Consider the following 16,873-nt stretch of genomic DNA (forward strand, 5'->3'; position numbering starts at 1 on the left):
AACAAGGAAGGAATGCACAAAACACACAGGCTGGGTCAAAGATCGGCACTTTATGTGAGCGCACGTGTGTTAAAGTCTCCTTCACTTGTAAAAGTTCGACGTGGTAATAAAGATCAGGGCAGTCCAGAGAGATCGCGACGACGGAATGCTACGGTGAGCTCCCACGACACACACACACACAACCTCTATCTATTTATTTAGCAACTTGCGTCTGTGTGTAGATGTGTTGGCGCTGCGCCTTCTGCTTTGCCAGCCTGAAACGCAGATGTCCTCGACCGAGGGGACTCTTCAACCTGGTCATCACCAAAGGTGCCCCGTCGGTCGGCCATTGTCTCCGTCGGCCGGTACGAGCTAGGACTGCATACCTGTCAACCTCTGCCGATAACTGCCCTTATAAATGATTATGATTCCCCTTACAAACCCCCCAAAAACCTTACAAACACCGTACGACTTGTACGGTGTTTGTAAGGTTTTTGGGGGGGTTGTAAGGGGAATCATAATCATTTATAAGGGCAGTTATCAGCAGAGGTTGACAGGTATGGGACTGACGCCTTTGTTGCGCGTACAGCGTGTGTTTTGCTTCTGCTCTTTGGCGCCGTCTGGTCAGTAACGGGAAGCGAGTGTTTACCGGGAGGCAAAGTCTTCGGCGTGGTCGTGGTCTTCATCGCCGCTGTTCTGGGAGGAAGACTGGTGGCTATGGTCCAGTTTCCAGGCCTGCCTCCCCTTCCGCCATTGCTTGGTAAGATAATCCCACCGCCGTACGCACGGACACGGACGCCTGATTTTGGCACGCGTGCCTGATAGGCATGCTCCTGGCCGGCCTCGTCTTAAGGAACGTTCCGTACGTGACGGACGCGGTCTACGTGCAGCCCGCCTGGTCCGCGGCGTTGAGGAGCGTGGCGCTGGCCGTCATCTTGGCCCGAGCCGGTCTGGGCCTGGACCCCTCGGTACCACGTGCGCTAAGTAACACTCGTAGGCGGCGACGTGATACCCGTCTCCCCGCAGGCGCTACGCCGCCTGAAGGCCGTGTGCCTGCGCGTGGCGGTGGGGCCGTGCGTCCTGGAGGCTTGCATCGTGGCCACGGCGGCTCACTTTCTCTTGTCCATGCCGTGGGCCTGGGCGTTCCTGCTGGGGTAGGTGTCGGGAGGGCGGACGTGGACCTGGACGTGCGTCTGATTTCGGCGGGCGCGCAGGTTTGTCCTGGGGGCCGTGTCTCCGGCCGTGGTGGTCCCATCCATGTTGCTGCTTCAGAAGGAAGGTTACGGATGCGACAAGGTGAGCCGCCGCTTTTTGTCCAATCTGGTCTTCCCACCTTGGGCTGAAACGACAACATGGTTCTACAGGGCATACCGACTCTCCTGATGGCCGCGGGCAGCTTTGACGATATTCTGGCCATAACGGGCTTCTCCACGTGTCTGGGCGTGGCCTTCTCAACAGGTTGCATCTGTTTTCGAGTCGGGTTGATGACCACCTGACGTTCTCCTTGTTTGCGTGCGCAGGTTCCACGTGGATGAGCATCCTGAAGGGTCTCCTGGAGGTGGCGGGTGGGATAGTGGCCGGCTCGCTCCTGGGTTTCTTCTTGTGTTTGTTCCCCGGCGGGGATCAGGTAGGTCACGTCGGGTCGGGACGTCGTCGACGGCCGCTTCAAGCCAATTCTGTGTGCAGGAGGACGTTGTGGTGACCAGGAGTTTCCTCCTCTTGGGATTCTCCATCTTCGCCATTTTCTCAACTCAAGTGTTGGGGGCTTCCGGGGCCGGCGGTCTTTGCACCTTGGTTCTGGCCTTCCTGGCCGCACTGGGCTGGGGTGCTGACAAGGTAACCGCACCGGAGTCCATTCTCGAATGCAAAGTTCTTCCACGACCTGGACGACGATGTCCTCCCGCAGGCAGGTGTGGCGAATGTATTAGGCCGATGCTGGGACATCTTCCAGCCTCTCCTCTTCGGTCTGATCGGAGCAGAAATCATCCTAACGACGTTGAGCCTCAACACCGTGGGTGAGACGCAGGCGGCGTAGGGACGGCGACCCGTCACGCAGACTCAAACCGCGGACCCGCTCAGGCTTGGGCGTGGCTGTGATCGTCATAGGTTTAGTCTTGCGACTGGTCGCCACCTTCGTCCTGGTGCACGGCGCCGGATTTGGGCTCAAGGAGAAACTCTTTATCGCCATCGCTTGGCTGCCCAAAGCCACCGTGCAGGTACGTCTGGTATCCCGATACCTGCCTGCGGGAGACGCGACGTCACGTGACGTACTTTCTACCTTCCAGGCGGCCATTGGTTCCAAGGCGCTGGACATGGCGAGGGACTTGGGCGACGACGCCTCGGTGAAGTTGGGTTTGGATGTCCTGACGTTAGCCGTGTTAGCCATTTTGATCACCGCCCCCGTCGGAGCGCTGGGTATCGGTCTAGCCGGGCCAAGACTACTAAGCCGGCAGGTCAAAGGTCTGCGCTTTATGTTTTATGGTGGGATGTTAAATCAACCCGTTGTCTGCCATTGACAATGGCTTTTGTCTGTGTCTTAGCAACGGAAACAGTGAACGGGGGGCCACCGCTGCCCGGTCAGAGGCAAGACCCCGTGCTTTTTGAGACCAGGCTTTGATGACCCGACGGACAATAAAGGAAAGTTCTGGTTACCGGACTGAAATGTTTCCGATATTTTTGTAACTGTTCAGATCCCCTCGCCAATTTAATTAGAAAATATAAATGTATTTCTTGCAAATACCAGTAACCCTGTGACATACAATGCTCATGTAAGTATGACGGAAAAGAAATAAAATATTTGTGTTATGTGCAGAAGTTCCCCTGCGCCACATTCAAAATGGCGGAGAGGCAGACGTACCTTTCTGCTCATTCATTGGCGCTTGTACACTGCTTGCCTGCACTCTAGCTGAGTCGCCTACTCATGACGTAATATTTTCTTTCGGAAGTAAAAAGGTAAGCTAACGTTTTAACCTCATACTTTTATTGTGAATAGTGACTAAAGTCATTAGAGCTGGTATATTCTCCTTTCATTGGTATATTTGTTAGCTAGCTTGTACAGAAAACACTTTCCAATGAGTGACGACGTATTATTTTCTTTGAGAAGTTTCTGAGTAAAGTATACAGCAAAAATTATTGGTATATTTGTTAGCTAGCTTGTACAGAAAGCACGTTCCAATGAGTGACGACGTATTATTTTCTTTAAGAAGTTTCTGAGTAAAGAGTACAGCAAAAAAGGTAAGCTAACCTTCTAACACTTATTACTATTATGAATAGTGACTAAAGTCATTACAGCTGGTATATTCTTTTCCCAAGTAAATGTATTGGTGTATTTGTACAGAAAGCATTTTCCTATGTGTGAATGGAATCGCAAATGTATGCAAATTTTATTTGCTATGACAATAGTGTGAAAATAGGTTATCTTTATTCATTAACTGCCAGTGAAGATAGATGAACCAGAGTTGCCAAAAAAAAAAAGTTCACAGTGACATTAGCATATTGACACTTGAAACGTTCCTAGCATTTCAAAGACCTTCATTTTATGAATTAGGAGAACTGTGGGTGGTTGTTTTTAAATCTATTTTTTCAATTGCTGCCACCGTTGTTGGTTTAATCATAAGAACACGTCAAGGTTTAACATTTCCCCAGACGTCTCTGGATGCCCACAGCTAAAGATGACGTCTGACATGCCATCTGTCCTCCTCAAAACCGGAGCCCGGATGCCCCTTCTGGGACTGGGAATGTACAAGCTGTGCGGCGGCGAGGCCGTCCTCCGAGCCGTGGACGCCTCGCTGGCCGCGGGCTACCGGGCCTTCGACAGCGCCGCCGCTTACGGGAACGAAGCCGACCTGGGCCGCGCCCTCCGGGAGCTCCTCCCGAAGTACGGCCTGACCAGAGAGGATGTCTTCGTCACCAGGTTTGCGCAGGCGCTAAGCGACGTGGGTGTTTATTTTTCATGGCCTTTCTTCTCCTTCCCGCAGTAAACTGAGCCCTCAAGACCAGGGGGAGAAGGCCGCGGAAGGAGCCCTGCGCAGCCTGTCCAACTTGGCCCTGGATTACATCGACCTCTACCTGATCCACTGGCCCGGAACGCGTGGCCTGGACGTGGGCGACAAACGCAACCCAGGTGAACGCGCGACGGCGCCGCGCCGGCCGCCCTCGGACGCCCCGCGCTAATTGAGAGCACGCACGCAGGCAATCGGGCTCAGAGTTGGGCGGCGCTGGAGGAGCTGCACGGTCAAGGGAAGCTCAAGGCCATCGGCGTGTCCAACTACACGCCGGCGCACATGAAGGAGCTGGCGGCCGGCTGTAAGGTGCAGCCTGCCGTCTTGCAGGTAAGCGGAGTTTTGGACGGACGGCCGAAAGGAATCCAGCTAATTACAGTGGTACCTCGACATACGATCTTAATCTGTTCCGGGACTGAGATCGTATGTGGAGCTTTTCGTAACTCGCACGAACGTTTCCCATTGAAATGAATTAAAAACAAATTAATTTATTCCAACCCTCTGAAAAAAACAGCAAAAACAGGATATTGGATTGGAAAAAAAATGTTTTATTTCTTCTAATTCGCCATCTATTAACAAAGTAACACATAACTAGTGATTTAATAGTAAGAGAGACGCACAGACAACAAATTTAAATTAACTTGGATTAATATATACAGACACACTCAAACATACGTTTAATGTAACTTTACACAAAACTGAATTCTAATTTTCTATTAATCTGTTTTTACCTTCGTTCTGGCCGGGTTAGTTGCTCGCCACGCCTCCACTCTCACGTTCGCTATCGATGGGCTGTTTGCTGTTGTATTCCCTTCAAAATATTCCGAAAATGATGCACACAGATGTCCTCACAATAGGATAACACACGACCACTTGTCAATGAGAAAGTAGTCTTGAATTAGCGATCGCTCCGCCAACGGGAGCTAACATGCTAAGGGGGGAAACGGGAAATGCAACAGCCTACCCACGTATTGATTGTGGGTAATGAAGTTTTATTCTGAGAAAGGGTGCCATTGGCAATCGGTGTTGTGTGCACGAGTATACTTCATTACCCAGAAAGCCCTCTTTTTGCCTGCGCATTTGCGTTGTGCGTTTCCTGGTCGAAACTCGTCCGAATAAATCGTTCAGTCCTCGTAGATATAGTAGTTATACTTGAAAGAGATGCGGCAAAAAAAGACAGTGCGCTACAATGATAAACAGCCTCTCATGTCATGGCTTGGTCGCATCTCGAAATTTTGATCTCGAGCTGATCGTAGGTCGAGTTACCACTGTATTATTATTTTCCAGGTCGAATTTCACCCGCTGGAGTGCCAGTCGGAGCTGAGGCGCGTGTGCCGAGAGTCGGGCGTCTGCTTCCAGGCCTACACTTCCCTCGGGAGGGGGGAGCTGCTGGCCGAGCCGGCAGTGGTCCGGGTGGCCGACGACCACCAACGCACGCCGGCTCAGGTGAGTGAGCGCCCGACCGGCCTCCCCGAGGGAAATTGACGGTTTTTCCGTGGGCACTAGGTGCTGCTGCGCTGGGCGGTGCAGCAAGACGTGGCCGTGCTTCCCAAGTCCTCGGACCCGGAGCGGATCCGGGCCAACGGGAGGATTTTCGACTTTGCCTTGACCGAGGGTGACATGGCCACCTTGACGGCTTTAGATCGGGGACACAAATACTGCTGGGACCCCTCCCAAGTGGTTTGACAGGTCAAACAATTTGTATCAAATAAAGAGGCCAACCATCATGCTTGAACTCTTGAGTCTTCAACATGATTTATTCCAGACAGCACACGAGCAAGGTACGTTTCACAGCCGTGGAGAAAAAAAACTGGTAGAAATATCCGTCAAAACAATTCCAAAATTCCCCAGCGAGGTTCAAGTAACGGCGAGTCGCAAAGATCCGCTTTCAGGCGTCACGGCGTCGCAGACGTTGGCTCGAGGCCAAACCCCGTTTCCGTCTAATCGCGCAACCGTCACGAGGAAACAGGTTAAAAGAAAGCGGATCGTTCAGATTGTCTGGAATTCCGTGCCGAGACTACTCTGGAAAGTTTTTCAAAGACACAACAAACGGCGCCATTTGAGGATCACATTTGTCCAGGCTAATTCTCCATAGCAACCATCTACAGATCCAGTGACGAGTGCGCCGTACGTGCCGGCACTTGAGGCTCAAAATAGCAAATGGTCCCATGGTCGACGACTCTTTCGGAAGCCATCTTTTGGCAGGGCGTCGCTTAGCCAAGGCCCTGAAAATTACAAAGTCCAAGTCTAAAAACCCGACGACCACCTCTGGGTCGATCTAACATCTGACCAGGTCTCGTTTCAACATTAAGTTTCTCTGAATTGTCGTCTTTTTCTGACCGCTAACGGGCCTATTTTTTTCTCTCTCTGTAGATTGGCTGGCCGGAGAGGAAGTGAGCCAGAACAGGTGAGTCCAAGATCTTACTTTCTATCTTTTGACAGTGCACTTCACGTTAACAGTAGACATGGTAATACGTACTTGGACTCCTACGTGGTCTTATTGTCCAGTCTTTGACGTAGCGTAGAAACTCTTAAACGATTAAAAAGCGGCTGCGCGTAAACCTGGCGACAATATTTACATTTGGAAATCTCTGAAAAGCGTTACATGTGGGGTTTGTGCTTGTCCTACTCGGTAAAAAAGACACCATTAAGATTGTCTGTACGACATTGTTCTTTGCGATTGTTGATTCCGGCCAGATTTGGGCTCCGACGCTCCGGTCCCGGAGACGTCTGGCGGTCCCCGCATCTCTGGGTTTAGTCCAACGGAGGGTTTCCCTTTCCTTTTCCCGCCCCGGAAATGCCAACGCGCCGAGGCTAGCCTACTCGGTGCGGGAGGTGTGGCTGTTCTCTCCGTCCGTCTCCTGGTGGCTGAAGAGGTAGCTCCACCAGGTTTTGGAGTGGTGGATGGGCCTGGATGGGCTCTTGGACTTCAACTCCTGCGCCAAAACAAAACAAAAAGTAAGACAGGGTGACGTAAGAAGCGGCAACTGCGTCGTCGTCGTAGTCGTCTCACCCCTTTGTCCAACAGGCTGTCGAACTCGTCGCTCATGCGCCGCAGCTGGCGGCCGTACTTCTTGGCGGCCCAGAGCGCGGGGGGCGCCGATTTGGAGCGTCCCCGGAACGGAGCGCCGTCGGTGGGCGTCCCGGCCTCTTCCTCCGCCCTGCTGGCCTGGAGCTCCTCGTCCCTGGACACCGTGGAGGCGTGCGACTCGGAGTTGAGGCGGATCCGGCCGGACGTCGCTGGAAACGAACGTAAGCTCGCGTTTAGTGGTGGTTGTTGTAAAAAAAAATGTAATATATGTAGTGGAACTCACCTGTCATTCGGAGCTCAGGTAAGGTGAGGTAAAGGCCTTGGCGGGAGGACTGTTCCTTTTCCGATTGGCCCCCTCCTTCTACCTCCTCAGAGGGATCAGATTCGCTGTCAGATAGGGTGAAGTTTGCAGCCATTGGGACATCTGGGAGGGGGGGAAAAGTGGCAAAACTAAGAGGAATTCTGGTCCAGGAAACGAATCAATGGCCGGCGAGCTAGTCAAGAAGTTTTAGCGACGCGCCAACACGCCCTTGGACGAGTAGTCGCTCGCGATCGGAACAAAAGAAAGTTGCGATTGCGACTGAGTCGATCGAAATGCGGCCGGAAAAAAAGCAGCGAAAGGCGCATTGGCGGATATTTTCTTACCTGGCGACGAAGCCGCTCGATCTAAAGTGCGATTGGAAAACGTCTTCGTCGTCTTCGTCGATGTTGTTGTTGTTGCTGTTGTTGCGATCTTCTGCCTTCCTTCCTTCCTTTTTTCTTTTTTTTTCTTCTCCTTCCCAGTCCAACACCGGGAGCCAATGGCCGCGCTGTGACGTCACTGTTGCGAGCACGGTCTGAGCTGACTGGCTGGGGTTTTTGTTTTGTTTGTTTTCTACAATGCTGCCCCTTCCCTCTCGAGTCCCCTTGCAGAAAAATGGACCAAAAAATGTTTTTTTTATTTCAGACACAATATTTGAATAAAAGAAGTAGAAAAGTAACCTTTCGAATTGTGTGTTTTACAGACGAGAAACGGCAAAACAGCAAAAGAATCGCCTTCTGTAAGTACCAAAACTCACCACCAGACGGCAGTATAGTCAAACAATTTCCATTCATGATCTATTTTAGGGGCTAGTATTTTAATGTAGCCAGTTTTGACTATATTGTCGTTACAATGTAATCCTTTTTATGATCGTGTGCTAGACTGCCATTGACGAACCAGAATTGTTTTAAAATGGAGCTGTTTTTACATCTTTACTGCCCAGTAACTTTGTCCAATGACCACTTGCAAGGCTCATACACTTAAACGTTTCTATAATTCTTTTTCATAAATTGACTCTGGTTGATAGAATTATTTTTTTTAATATCAACTACCCTCTTTAACTCACTATTATGACTTAATCTCGCCGTAAATGACTATTGAAGAGATGACCACTGTTCCTGAAAGGGTTAATGTAAACATATAATACATTAAATGCCGTAAAAGTCCCGTTTTAACAGTCATCTCATCTTTTAACGTGATACGTTTTACCTTAGACAATCATCAACAGCCTGTGAGTTCCAAGAGTGTCATGACAAAAAAAAAATGTATAGCTGACCTCAGTTGCGATGAATAATGCAAGGGGCCTAAAGGAAGACAACAACTGGCAGAATTCCTAAGCGAGGACGCCAATAATGCATGAGCGCCGTTTGCTACGACCAGAGGAATTAAAAGGCCTTTCTGGGAACGTTTCCGGTTGGGCGTTCATTTCCACGCCGCCGAAGCGGCTTGTTTCCGTCAAATGACATGAATTAAACAGGAGTTGCCGCGGCGTTGCATTTTGCCTGAACTAGTTCACTCGAGCTTACACGAGCGGAGAAAAGGGGGGGGGGGGCAAAAGGGATGGCGTGGCTAGCACGTGGCGCGTCTTCTCCCACGTTTTGTCCGTGGCCGTCTTACCTCCACGCCGTCAAAACGCTCGGGGAAGACGGAACGGTTTGCCCGCACGTCCAATTTTTCCCGTAAAAATGTGACATCTTTGCATTCATATATAATGTATTGTCCCAAGGGCCAATACAATGGCCATTGCGGGGAGACATCTATTTACAGTACTCGGACAATTCGCCGACGGACGTTTGGCCGACGGACAGTTCGCCGAACGGACGTTTCGCAGAAACGCCCCCGGATCGTGTGTACATGTTTTTCAACCTCGGCCCGCGGGCCATATACGACCCGTTACAGATAACATTCATTTAGGAATAACAAGGGCATGTACTGCATCCCGCTGGACATATTTCTAAATACAAGTACGTACTACAAAGTGCTGCCATTTTTTTATATTATTTATTTTATCCTTGCGTTTAAAGTAGTAGCCATTTGGAGATCACGCAGAACAGTACGTGACAGAAGAAATAGAGACAATAAAGTAGTAGTAACAGTAAGTACTACTGTAATGAAATTGTAAATTCAGAAATCCTACTCCAGGAAACTTACACCAGCATAGAAAACGTTGAGATTCATCTTTGTATTAAGGTTCTCAGCAAATCATTTTGAATATATATTTCCTAAAAATAATGGGAAATTATTTAAAATTAAACTAGAAGTAAAAGTGAGTTCCATGGCATTTTCAGGTATTGTTCTCTAAGCCCTTTAGTTTGTCCAAGGCACTTAGAACAAGTCTTGTAGTGTTGTTTTTTTCTGTGTCAGACATCAATCCCCAGCTTTGATAAATTACAATGCGTGTCCAAATGGCTACTACTTTAAACGGAAGGATAAAATAAAAAGAATATAAAAAAATGGCTAAAATACTTTGAATTTGTGACACCCACCGTCTGGTCCGCGGGAATCGGACGTCCGTCGATGGCGGTGAAACGCCAAGGTGGATTTCCTTCCACCCGGCGTTTCCACGCACGCCCACGCTTCCAAATATAACCCGCCAGATGTGCGGCAGGGCGAGGCTGGCCGGCCCTCGGGGATAAAAATGGAGACTAGTAATTACGCTACGTTAAAAAGCAGCCGGCTTAAGAAAAATGTGCGAGCGAGCGAGCGAATCGGCTTCTGCTAAGTTTCACGAAATGCTCCAAAATTGAAGTGAAGGATGCGTCTGCTGTGACACCCCAATCCCACCATAAGCACTTATGGCGCGGGTAATCCCTCCCCAAAATAGACTTGCTTCAAATGAATTGGAGGAGCTACTCGTCTATTGTTTGGTGTTTGAGATCTTGCCTTATTTGTTGCTAGTTGACTTTCTATTTGTTTTGACGCCCCTTTTCTGTATGTTTTCTCAGGTGAATTCATTCTGATTTGTCAATCCGCTCGGGAATAATTCGAATGGCAATCAAACTGCAGATGAGTGGAAGGTACCCCGATCCTGTCGGCATCCAAAGTCGCCGGTATGTTACACGCAATTGTTGAGAGGAGGAGCGTTATTTATTTATTTTAAAGATTGAATATATATCACCTATGAGTATTAACATAATGCGTCATTTCTAACGGCTAAGCTCCTCCCCCTTTGAACTTGACATGAAACAATGACATCCGTAGATGATCATTTTTCTATTAGAAATTCAATCTTTCCATGTCAAAGTCCTCCAAATCCACAATTTGAGACTTTTTCAAGAAACTCCACCAATGCGGGGGTGCTCCACCTGGAGCTCTTTCTAATTTGCTTTCCCAATTCCCACCTCAACATCATAAAGACAGCAAATTACAAGCCATTTCAGAATGAACTGCTTATTTTTTTGGTGTTTTTTTACTCGGCAGCCAGGTTCTTTATCGGCGGTGGCGGCGTGAAGGGGGGGAAGGGCGGCGCGTGGATCCGTGTTGGGGGAGGAAAGCGGGGGGAAAAAGAAGCCAGTGGGTGGCACGGTATCGTTATCCCCGCAAAATATGGCTGACCTTTCATAGCAAACGCTGCAACGTGTTTCTCGTCCTCCTCAAAATTCTCGCCTGGCGCTCCGTGATGATGACGTTGCGTTCACAATGGAGATAATAACACGCCCTTCTTTTCATCTGGGAAAAACTAGCGCCCGTCTGGTGTAGATCCGCATTTGCATTTTCGTGCGCGCGCCTTATTACAATAGGCTAACTACCAGATTTGGTTCCGTTCTGATCGGGGATTGAATAAGGGAGGGAGAAGTAGCACCTTTTATTAAGAAGAACAAAACAAAAGCAACAAAACAAGCCATTTTATTTGGACTTTGGCTGGACTCAAAGGGATAAATATACGAATAAATACAAAAGAGTCCAGATAAAAGCACATCAGATAAGAGTAGGTATTGAAATATACGGCGGAATTGGTACACGGTCGAATGGTCGCCGGTCTTTTGGTCGCCGATCTTTTGGTCGCCCGGAAGGTTATTGCTAATTACCATTTAAATCGTTGCTCAAATTCCCTAAATACAAAGTGCAAATTATTATTTAGTCATACTTAATGGGTACACGGTTGATCGGTCGCCGATCTTTTGGTCGCCCAGAAGTTAAGTGATAATTACCATAGAAATCGTTGCTCAAATTCCCTAAATACAAACTGCGAATTATTATTTAGTCATACTTAATGGGTACACGGTCGATTGGTCGCCGGTCTTTATTTTTTAGTCATACTTAATGGGTACACGGTCGATTAGTCGCCGGTCTTTTGGTCGCACGGAAGGTTATTGATAATTACCATTGAAATTGTTGCTCAAATTCCTTAAATACAAACAGCGAATGACTATTTAGTCATACTTCATGCCCTACTAATTATTAGGCTGAAGACAAGCTCCACATTTCCCGGACTTTTATTGTTTTTAGTTGGAGAACTTGCTAAGACCTTGACTGACGTCGCTTCTTAAAGGGACAACGCATGTACATACAAACTCTTCTACACTCAGTGAAACTGCTCATGGTCATTGTTGGCTTTTATTAATGCGTAGACCGTCTTGTTTTACCTTGTTTTGGTGCCGCTCTTTTGCTCGTCGGTCTTTTGGTCGCCCATTGTCGCGGTTCGGGCGACCAAAAGACCGCTACCAAAAGACCGCACACGGGCGGAATCAATCATCCAAACGTCCCAGTAGGTCAAGAAAAAGGTCAAAAGGTGAGCTGGTTGACTTTAAACGTCAGCTAGAGCTCATAGCGATGGTCATGGATTGATTGGACGTCGACGGAAGGGGATTGGTCGCCGAGGGATTTCTCATTCATGCACTTTTTTTTTGGGGGGGGGGATGTTGTAGAGCGAGCCAAGGAAAGACGGAAAGTAGCAGCGCGCATGCTCGCCGGCCGAGGAGGAGGAGGAGGAGGAGGAGGAGGAGGAAGAAGAGGAGAAAGAGCGAAGTGGCGCGGTGCATCGAGCCACTGATCGCTCCACCGACGGAAAGGATGAGAAAGAGAGAGAGGGAGAGAGTGGATGAGACACTGACCCACTCGGACGCCGACTAAAGCGGTGAGTCCACAAATCCACACCGCCGTCGAGGTCTGTCGCCGTGCTATTTGCGGGCTATTTGCGTCGCGCCCCTCCTGGGCTGAGGTGAGCCGGCGTGCCGGGTCTGCGGATGGCGACGCGGCGGCTTGGGGGGGTTGGGGGGGTTGGGGGGTCCGTCGGTGCGCCTCAATCGCACACGGACCGACTCGAACGCTCCCATGGACTTTTTTTCCGGGAGGCGACGCTCGTGGCTCCGTCCGCTTTTGTGCGCAGAGTTGTAAATCAGCGGACGCCTTTCCCATTTCGCCGTGGCCAATCTCGGGCTGGCGCCGACAAACCAGACGTGGCGTCGTTTCGTACGGTGTGGCGGAAAGTCGAAAACTAGCGCTAGGCTATGCACGAGGACCATTTGAGACATCGTTTTGACGCCAGCGTATCGTATTTCATTTTTACTGCTCTGTCATAAATAGAATCCAAAATCATATTCCGTTTGTTTTTTTCCTGAGGGATCGTTAAAAGCTTATTGCATGTTTCATTTCTTCGTTTGGCTAAATTCTATTGGCAGCAAAAAAGCTATTACGATTTAAGCAAACTGGATCGTATCTCAGTAATTGACACATTTTGGACCAGAAGAAAAAAACACTCCCATTTTGGTCAGCACGAGAAAAAACTTTGCTCAGAGTCAGAAGCAATGCTTTGTCGCGCCACTAGAGGGAGCCCTCTAGCGCCCCGAAATAATCCAATCAAGAAAAAAAAGAGATGTGAGCATTTTTCCAAGTGGGATACATAATTCAAGGCCAGACATGTCACGCGTTGAATAATTCAGGAACGCAAGCTGTTGCGTGTTTTTTACCTTCCCATCCATTTTGACAGGAAGCCACGCCGGCCCTCCTCGTTCAAACGGATCGGACGTCCGTCTCCGTGGAAAGCGGGCGAGCGCTTCCTTTCCTCGACTGGGTCTAAAAATTGGGCGGCTAATCCGACCTTGTCAAAACATCGGCACGCTTTCGGCCGCCAGGGAGCGGGCTAGCGAGCGCCACGGGAACGGCGGCCAAGCGCTGGCGGGCGTCTCGGCCTCTATTCTGGTGCGCGCTAAGCTCTTTACGCCCCGTGGTCACTTCCTCCCGCTGGGGTTCTCGCGCGGGACATCCCTTAGTAATCCCTCTCTCCGAGATTCCCTTCACTGTTGCGTCGATCCAAAATAAACGCAACGTTAGCGTCCCCGCTAGATGCCTACGGTAGCGTAGCCACGTTAGCGCGAATAGCAGCGGAGGAGCAGATGGTGGGCACTCGTCGCTCGCTGACTTCCAAGTTGGACACCCTGTCATTTGCGTTCCCCGCCCAGCTCCCGCGGTTTGCGCTGGGCTCCCGGTGTAACCAAAATAGAGGATGGCGACCGCTCACTTTTGTCAAGCGTGAAATCAAAGAGCAAGCGTTGGAGAACCCAAAAAAAAGGAGGTCAAGTTCCACCGTTTAGTCCAGGGAACCTATGGCTCGGGAGCCATATGTGGCTCTTTCCATAGGTGCATATGGCTCGCCAATAACCTGTGAGGTAAAATATGGAAATCACCGGTGAGAGCGCTGAGTCCCGAACGCACTAATATGAGCCACCACCACTTTAATCCTAAAGTTGTGTTTTATTACTCTTCTGCATGCATGATCTCATTGATACTGATTTCTTAGCAATAGCATAACAATGTTGTCAAAAGAATTCAGACTTTTTGTACTTTAAAAGTGGTGAAATTACAAGAAAAAAACACTTTGTGTATTTTTACTTTTCAATTCTGAGAATGGCTCTCAAGAAATAACATTAGAAAATATGAATTGTTTATGGCTCTCTCTTTCAAAAAGGTTCCCGACCCCTGGCTTAGTCCAAAATGTATTTCAAAAGGAACGACTTGGCTTACGAGAAATGGACTCACCAAGGGAAGGCGTGGTTTGTTTTGACACTCTTTATTTGGTTTCAACCGCGAGCCTTCTTTTCAAGTCCCGTCCCACCCGCATTCCTACGTCTCCCCCCGCGCGCGAGTAACCGTGGCGCAATTCTTCATGCTCTCAATTCTCAACCCGCTTTACGTAATCTGCTCATCGCCCGCCAGTAGCGCGCCCGTACCATTTTGAGGATCATCATGGATCCCCTGACGATCGCCCGGGAAAACCAAGCGGCCAGGGATAATGAATCCTCTTAATCCTCGCTTTGTCCCTCCTTGGCGAGAGCTCCCAATTAAAGCTAGCGAATGGGGGCCCTACCCCTAGGGGGCGCCGAGAGATTTCAAATGTCTTTAGCTTGGAACGCACTTGCATTTTGGTAACATTTCAAAAGGCATCGGGGCCCCCGTTAGCGTGCCGTTGCCGTCGGGTTAATTGGCTGCCCGCACTTAGACACGCCCCCTTTCCCTTCGGCCGGTGTCAATTCTTGGATTTTGCCGAACGCCGTTCATGTGCGTGCTTCGTTTTAATTGCTTTCTCTCAGTTTGGTGGGCCGCGGCGGCTCCGGGCGCCGTGGCGTCCGTCCGTGCGTCCGAGGACGCGTACGTAAAGCGATCCCGGAGCGCACCCGCGGCGCATCGGAACGCCTGCGTTGTTCCGCGCAATCTGGCCAGGGCGTTTGGGCGGGCCTCCCCATCTGCGCCAAAGGCTCAGGGTGGAGATTATGGCTGGGCGTTGCGTAATGCCATACGTGTTCCACGCATTATGGGATTGCATACATTGTGCGCTGGTCGGGGATTAGGATTGGAGGGCCGGGAGGGGGGCGGCGGTTTGAGGGATGAGCCACACCTGGACGCAGCTGCACGCGAAAGCACACGCTAGTAGTCCTGCTAGTTTACGGTCTCAGTTTTGTCCTCTCTTGAAACTGTTCTAAGGTCTCCATCTGGTCTCTGTGAGTTCTGGTCTGGGCCGATTGTGGTACGTACGTACTTGTCTCTTTTGTGTTACCGCTTAGCAACTTTGGGGCGTCTCGTTGTTGCGGCGCTAACCATCGCCTGGCGTCGCGCCCTTCCACTTCAAATGCATTGGACGTTTGCGACCGTAGTACTTTGCGCATTTTAGTTATTGAGTCCAGAGCCGTGGTGAAATTACTAAAAAAAAATGAAAAGGAACTCGTTTACATGTATGTATTTCGACTTTTAAATTTGTAGTATGGCTCACAAGGAATAATATGAATTGTTTGTGGCTCTCTTCGTCAAAAAGGTTCCCGACCCCTGTGCTAACGCTACGGAAAAATAAAAATATGGCCGTCCGCTCATTCTATTATGTGCTAACGTGAATGTTCTTGTGCTCAGGTATCAAATCCCAAGCGGGAATCCAAGACCGTCCGGTCCAAGTACTCGGCGGCCCCGGTGAATCGGCGGCTCTCCGTCCAATCCCGCCCTCAGGTAAGTGCGACTCCGCCCAGAAACAGAAGTCGGCCCTCGTAAATTTGCGGGTGTCCCCCCCCAATCCGCTTTTCCGCCGATCGACGCGTACATTAGCGCCGTCGTCCTCGCCCCGGCTTAGAAACGTGGGCAAATGCGCGCTTGGCTCTTTGAATATTCATTCTCATGCGTCGCGGGCGCATTAAAAATGAACGAGACGGGAAAAGCCGAACGCCGGGGACCGTGCGAGCAGTCGAGCGCGGCGGTCGGCCGTCGGTCCGGGAGTGAAAGAAGATTGGTCGCCGTTTCAATCGTTTTAGCTCAAATTTCCCGTTCCCTTTTTGGATAAAACCGCCATTGCGACGATTTTGTCTATTTTTGGGAGGAACGTGCGACGGAAGCCGAGCTCCTCTCCCGCACGTCACGATGTTTTCTGGAGACGACGGTAGCTTATTAATCGCCATGACAATGGCACGGGAGCCACTTTATGTCGTCGCCTTCACTCGGGCACGCGGGCAGGCGGGCTGACAGCTTATGGTTCCATTCCCCTCTCCGCCGCGGCCGCCGACTATTATTGGATGCGACGTGCGTCGGCGCCGCTTAGATTTTCTCCGTGCGAGTGTAACGCGGGAAAAGCCAGGGAAGCGGGGAAAGTGGCGCAAAGGCAAAGGAGGGAATGGAGCGTCCCGATCCAAACGGATCGGACGCCGATTCTCTCGCCGCCACCGCCGCCGCGATTCGGTGTCGGGGAAAGGCCGACGGGCGGAAGGACGTCGGCCGCGAACGGACACGCACGCTTGGCGATTTGGCCCTTTGGATGAGCACGCTTGCAGAGTCATTTCAAATCAACTGCACTTTGCTCTTCCGCCTGGTTTGACATTTATGAGTCAACACACACACACACGAACACACACAAACACACTTACACACACGTTGCCCAAGGGCTAACGATGTCTGAGGGTTCAATGAATTTGTTCCCTCTTCCCAAGTCCGCCTGCCATTTTGGCTCCACATTTTGGGGGCACTTGAAAAGAGTCAAGACAAGTTGCATTGTAGAAGTTTTTAAATCAAAAGAATTTGATTCATCCAAAATTCACCACCTGCTTTTAGCATTTTTTGTTTTCCATATTGACTTGGTTTTCTAATCAC

The 16,873-nt window shown here is 50.1% G+C and overlaps 3 protein-coding genes across 7 annotated transcripts; 2 read left to right on the top strand and 1 right to left on the bottom strand.

Annotated features, from left to right (window-relative positions):
- Positions 1-3: 3 nt before the first annotated feature.
- On the top strand, positions 4-2,920 carry LOC144065706 (sodium/hydrogen exchanger 9B2). 4 transcript variants are annotated; one of them, XM_077588721.1, is made up of 14 exons: positions 10-153; positions 222-309; positions 569-739; positions 805-947; positions 1,006-1,133; positions 1,194-1,275; positions 1,344-1,437; positions 1,500-1,606; positions 1,666-1,815; positions 1,886-1,994; positions 2,059-2,195; positions 2,265-2,439; positions 2,520-2,614; positions 2,790-2,920. In XM_077588721.1, exons 1-13 carry the CDS (start codon positions 13-15, stop codon positions 2,594-2,596), a joined length of 1,602 nt encoding a protein of 533 aa, XP_077444847.1. In that variant the 5' UTR covers positions 10-12; the 3' UTR covers positions 2,597-2,614; positions 2,790-2,920. The 4 variants fall into 4 exon arrangements, with proteins under 4 accessions (XP_077444849.1, XP_077444847.1, XP_077444846.1 ...); XM_077588723.1 differs by lacking the exon at positions 2,790-2,920 and having other exon boundaries at positions 4-153; positions 222-344; positions 2,520-2,666; XM_077588720.1 differs by lacking the exon at positions 2,790-2,920 and having other exon boundaries at positions 2,520-2,666.
- On the top strand, positions 2,800-5,669 carry LOC144065708 (aldo-keto reductase Mvan_2161-like). 2 transcript variants are annotated; one of them, XM_077588727.1, is made up of 6 exons: positions 2,800-2,931; positions 3,645-3,892; positions 3,957-4,102; positions 4,171-4,310; positions 5,268-5,426; positions 5,487-5,669. In XM_077588727.1, the coding sequence occupies exons 2-6, from the start codon at positions 3,651-3,653 to the stop codon at positions 5,664-5,666; spliced, it is 867 nt and encodes a 288-aa protein (XP_077444853.1). In that variant the 5' UTR covers positions 2,800-2,931; positions 3,645-3,650; the 3' UTR covers positions 5,667-5,669. The 2 variants fall into 2 exon arrangements, with proteins under 2 accessions (XP_077444853.1, XP_077444852.1); XM_077588726.1 differs by lacking the exon at positions 2,800-2,931 and having other exon boundaries at positions 3,633-3,892.
- Positions 5,670-5,710: 41 nt separating this feature from the next.
- Positions 5,711-7,825, bottom strand: LOC144065712 (uncharacterized). Its single transcript, XM_077588730.1, has 4 exons — positions 7,657-7,825; positions 7,295-7,435; positions 6,994-7,220; positions 5,711-6,916 (listed from the first exon to the last, which is right to left on the bottom strand). The coding sequence occupies exons 2-4, from the start codon at positions 7,425-7,427 to the stop codon at positions 6,800-6,802; spliced, it is 477 nt and encodes a 158-aa protein (XP_077444856.1). The 5' UTR covers positions 7,428-7,435; positions 7,657-7,825; the 3' UTR covers positions 5,711-6,799.
- Positions 7,826-16,873: the final 9,048 nt, after the last annotated feature.

The sequence above is a fragment of the Stigmatopora argus genome, chromosome 20 (assembly GCF_051989625.1).
Source record: "Stigmatopora argus isolate UIUO_Sarg chromosome 20, RoL_Sarg_1.0, whole genome shotgun sequence".
In the NCBI taxonomy this organism is placed as follows: domain Eukaryota; kingdom Metazoa; phylum Chordata; class Actinopteri; order Syngnathiformes; family Syngnathidae; genus Stigmatopora; species Stigmatopora argus.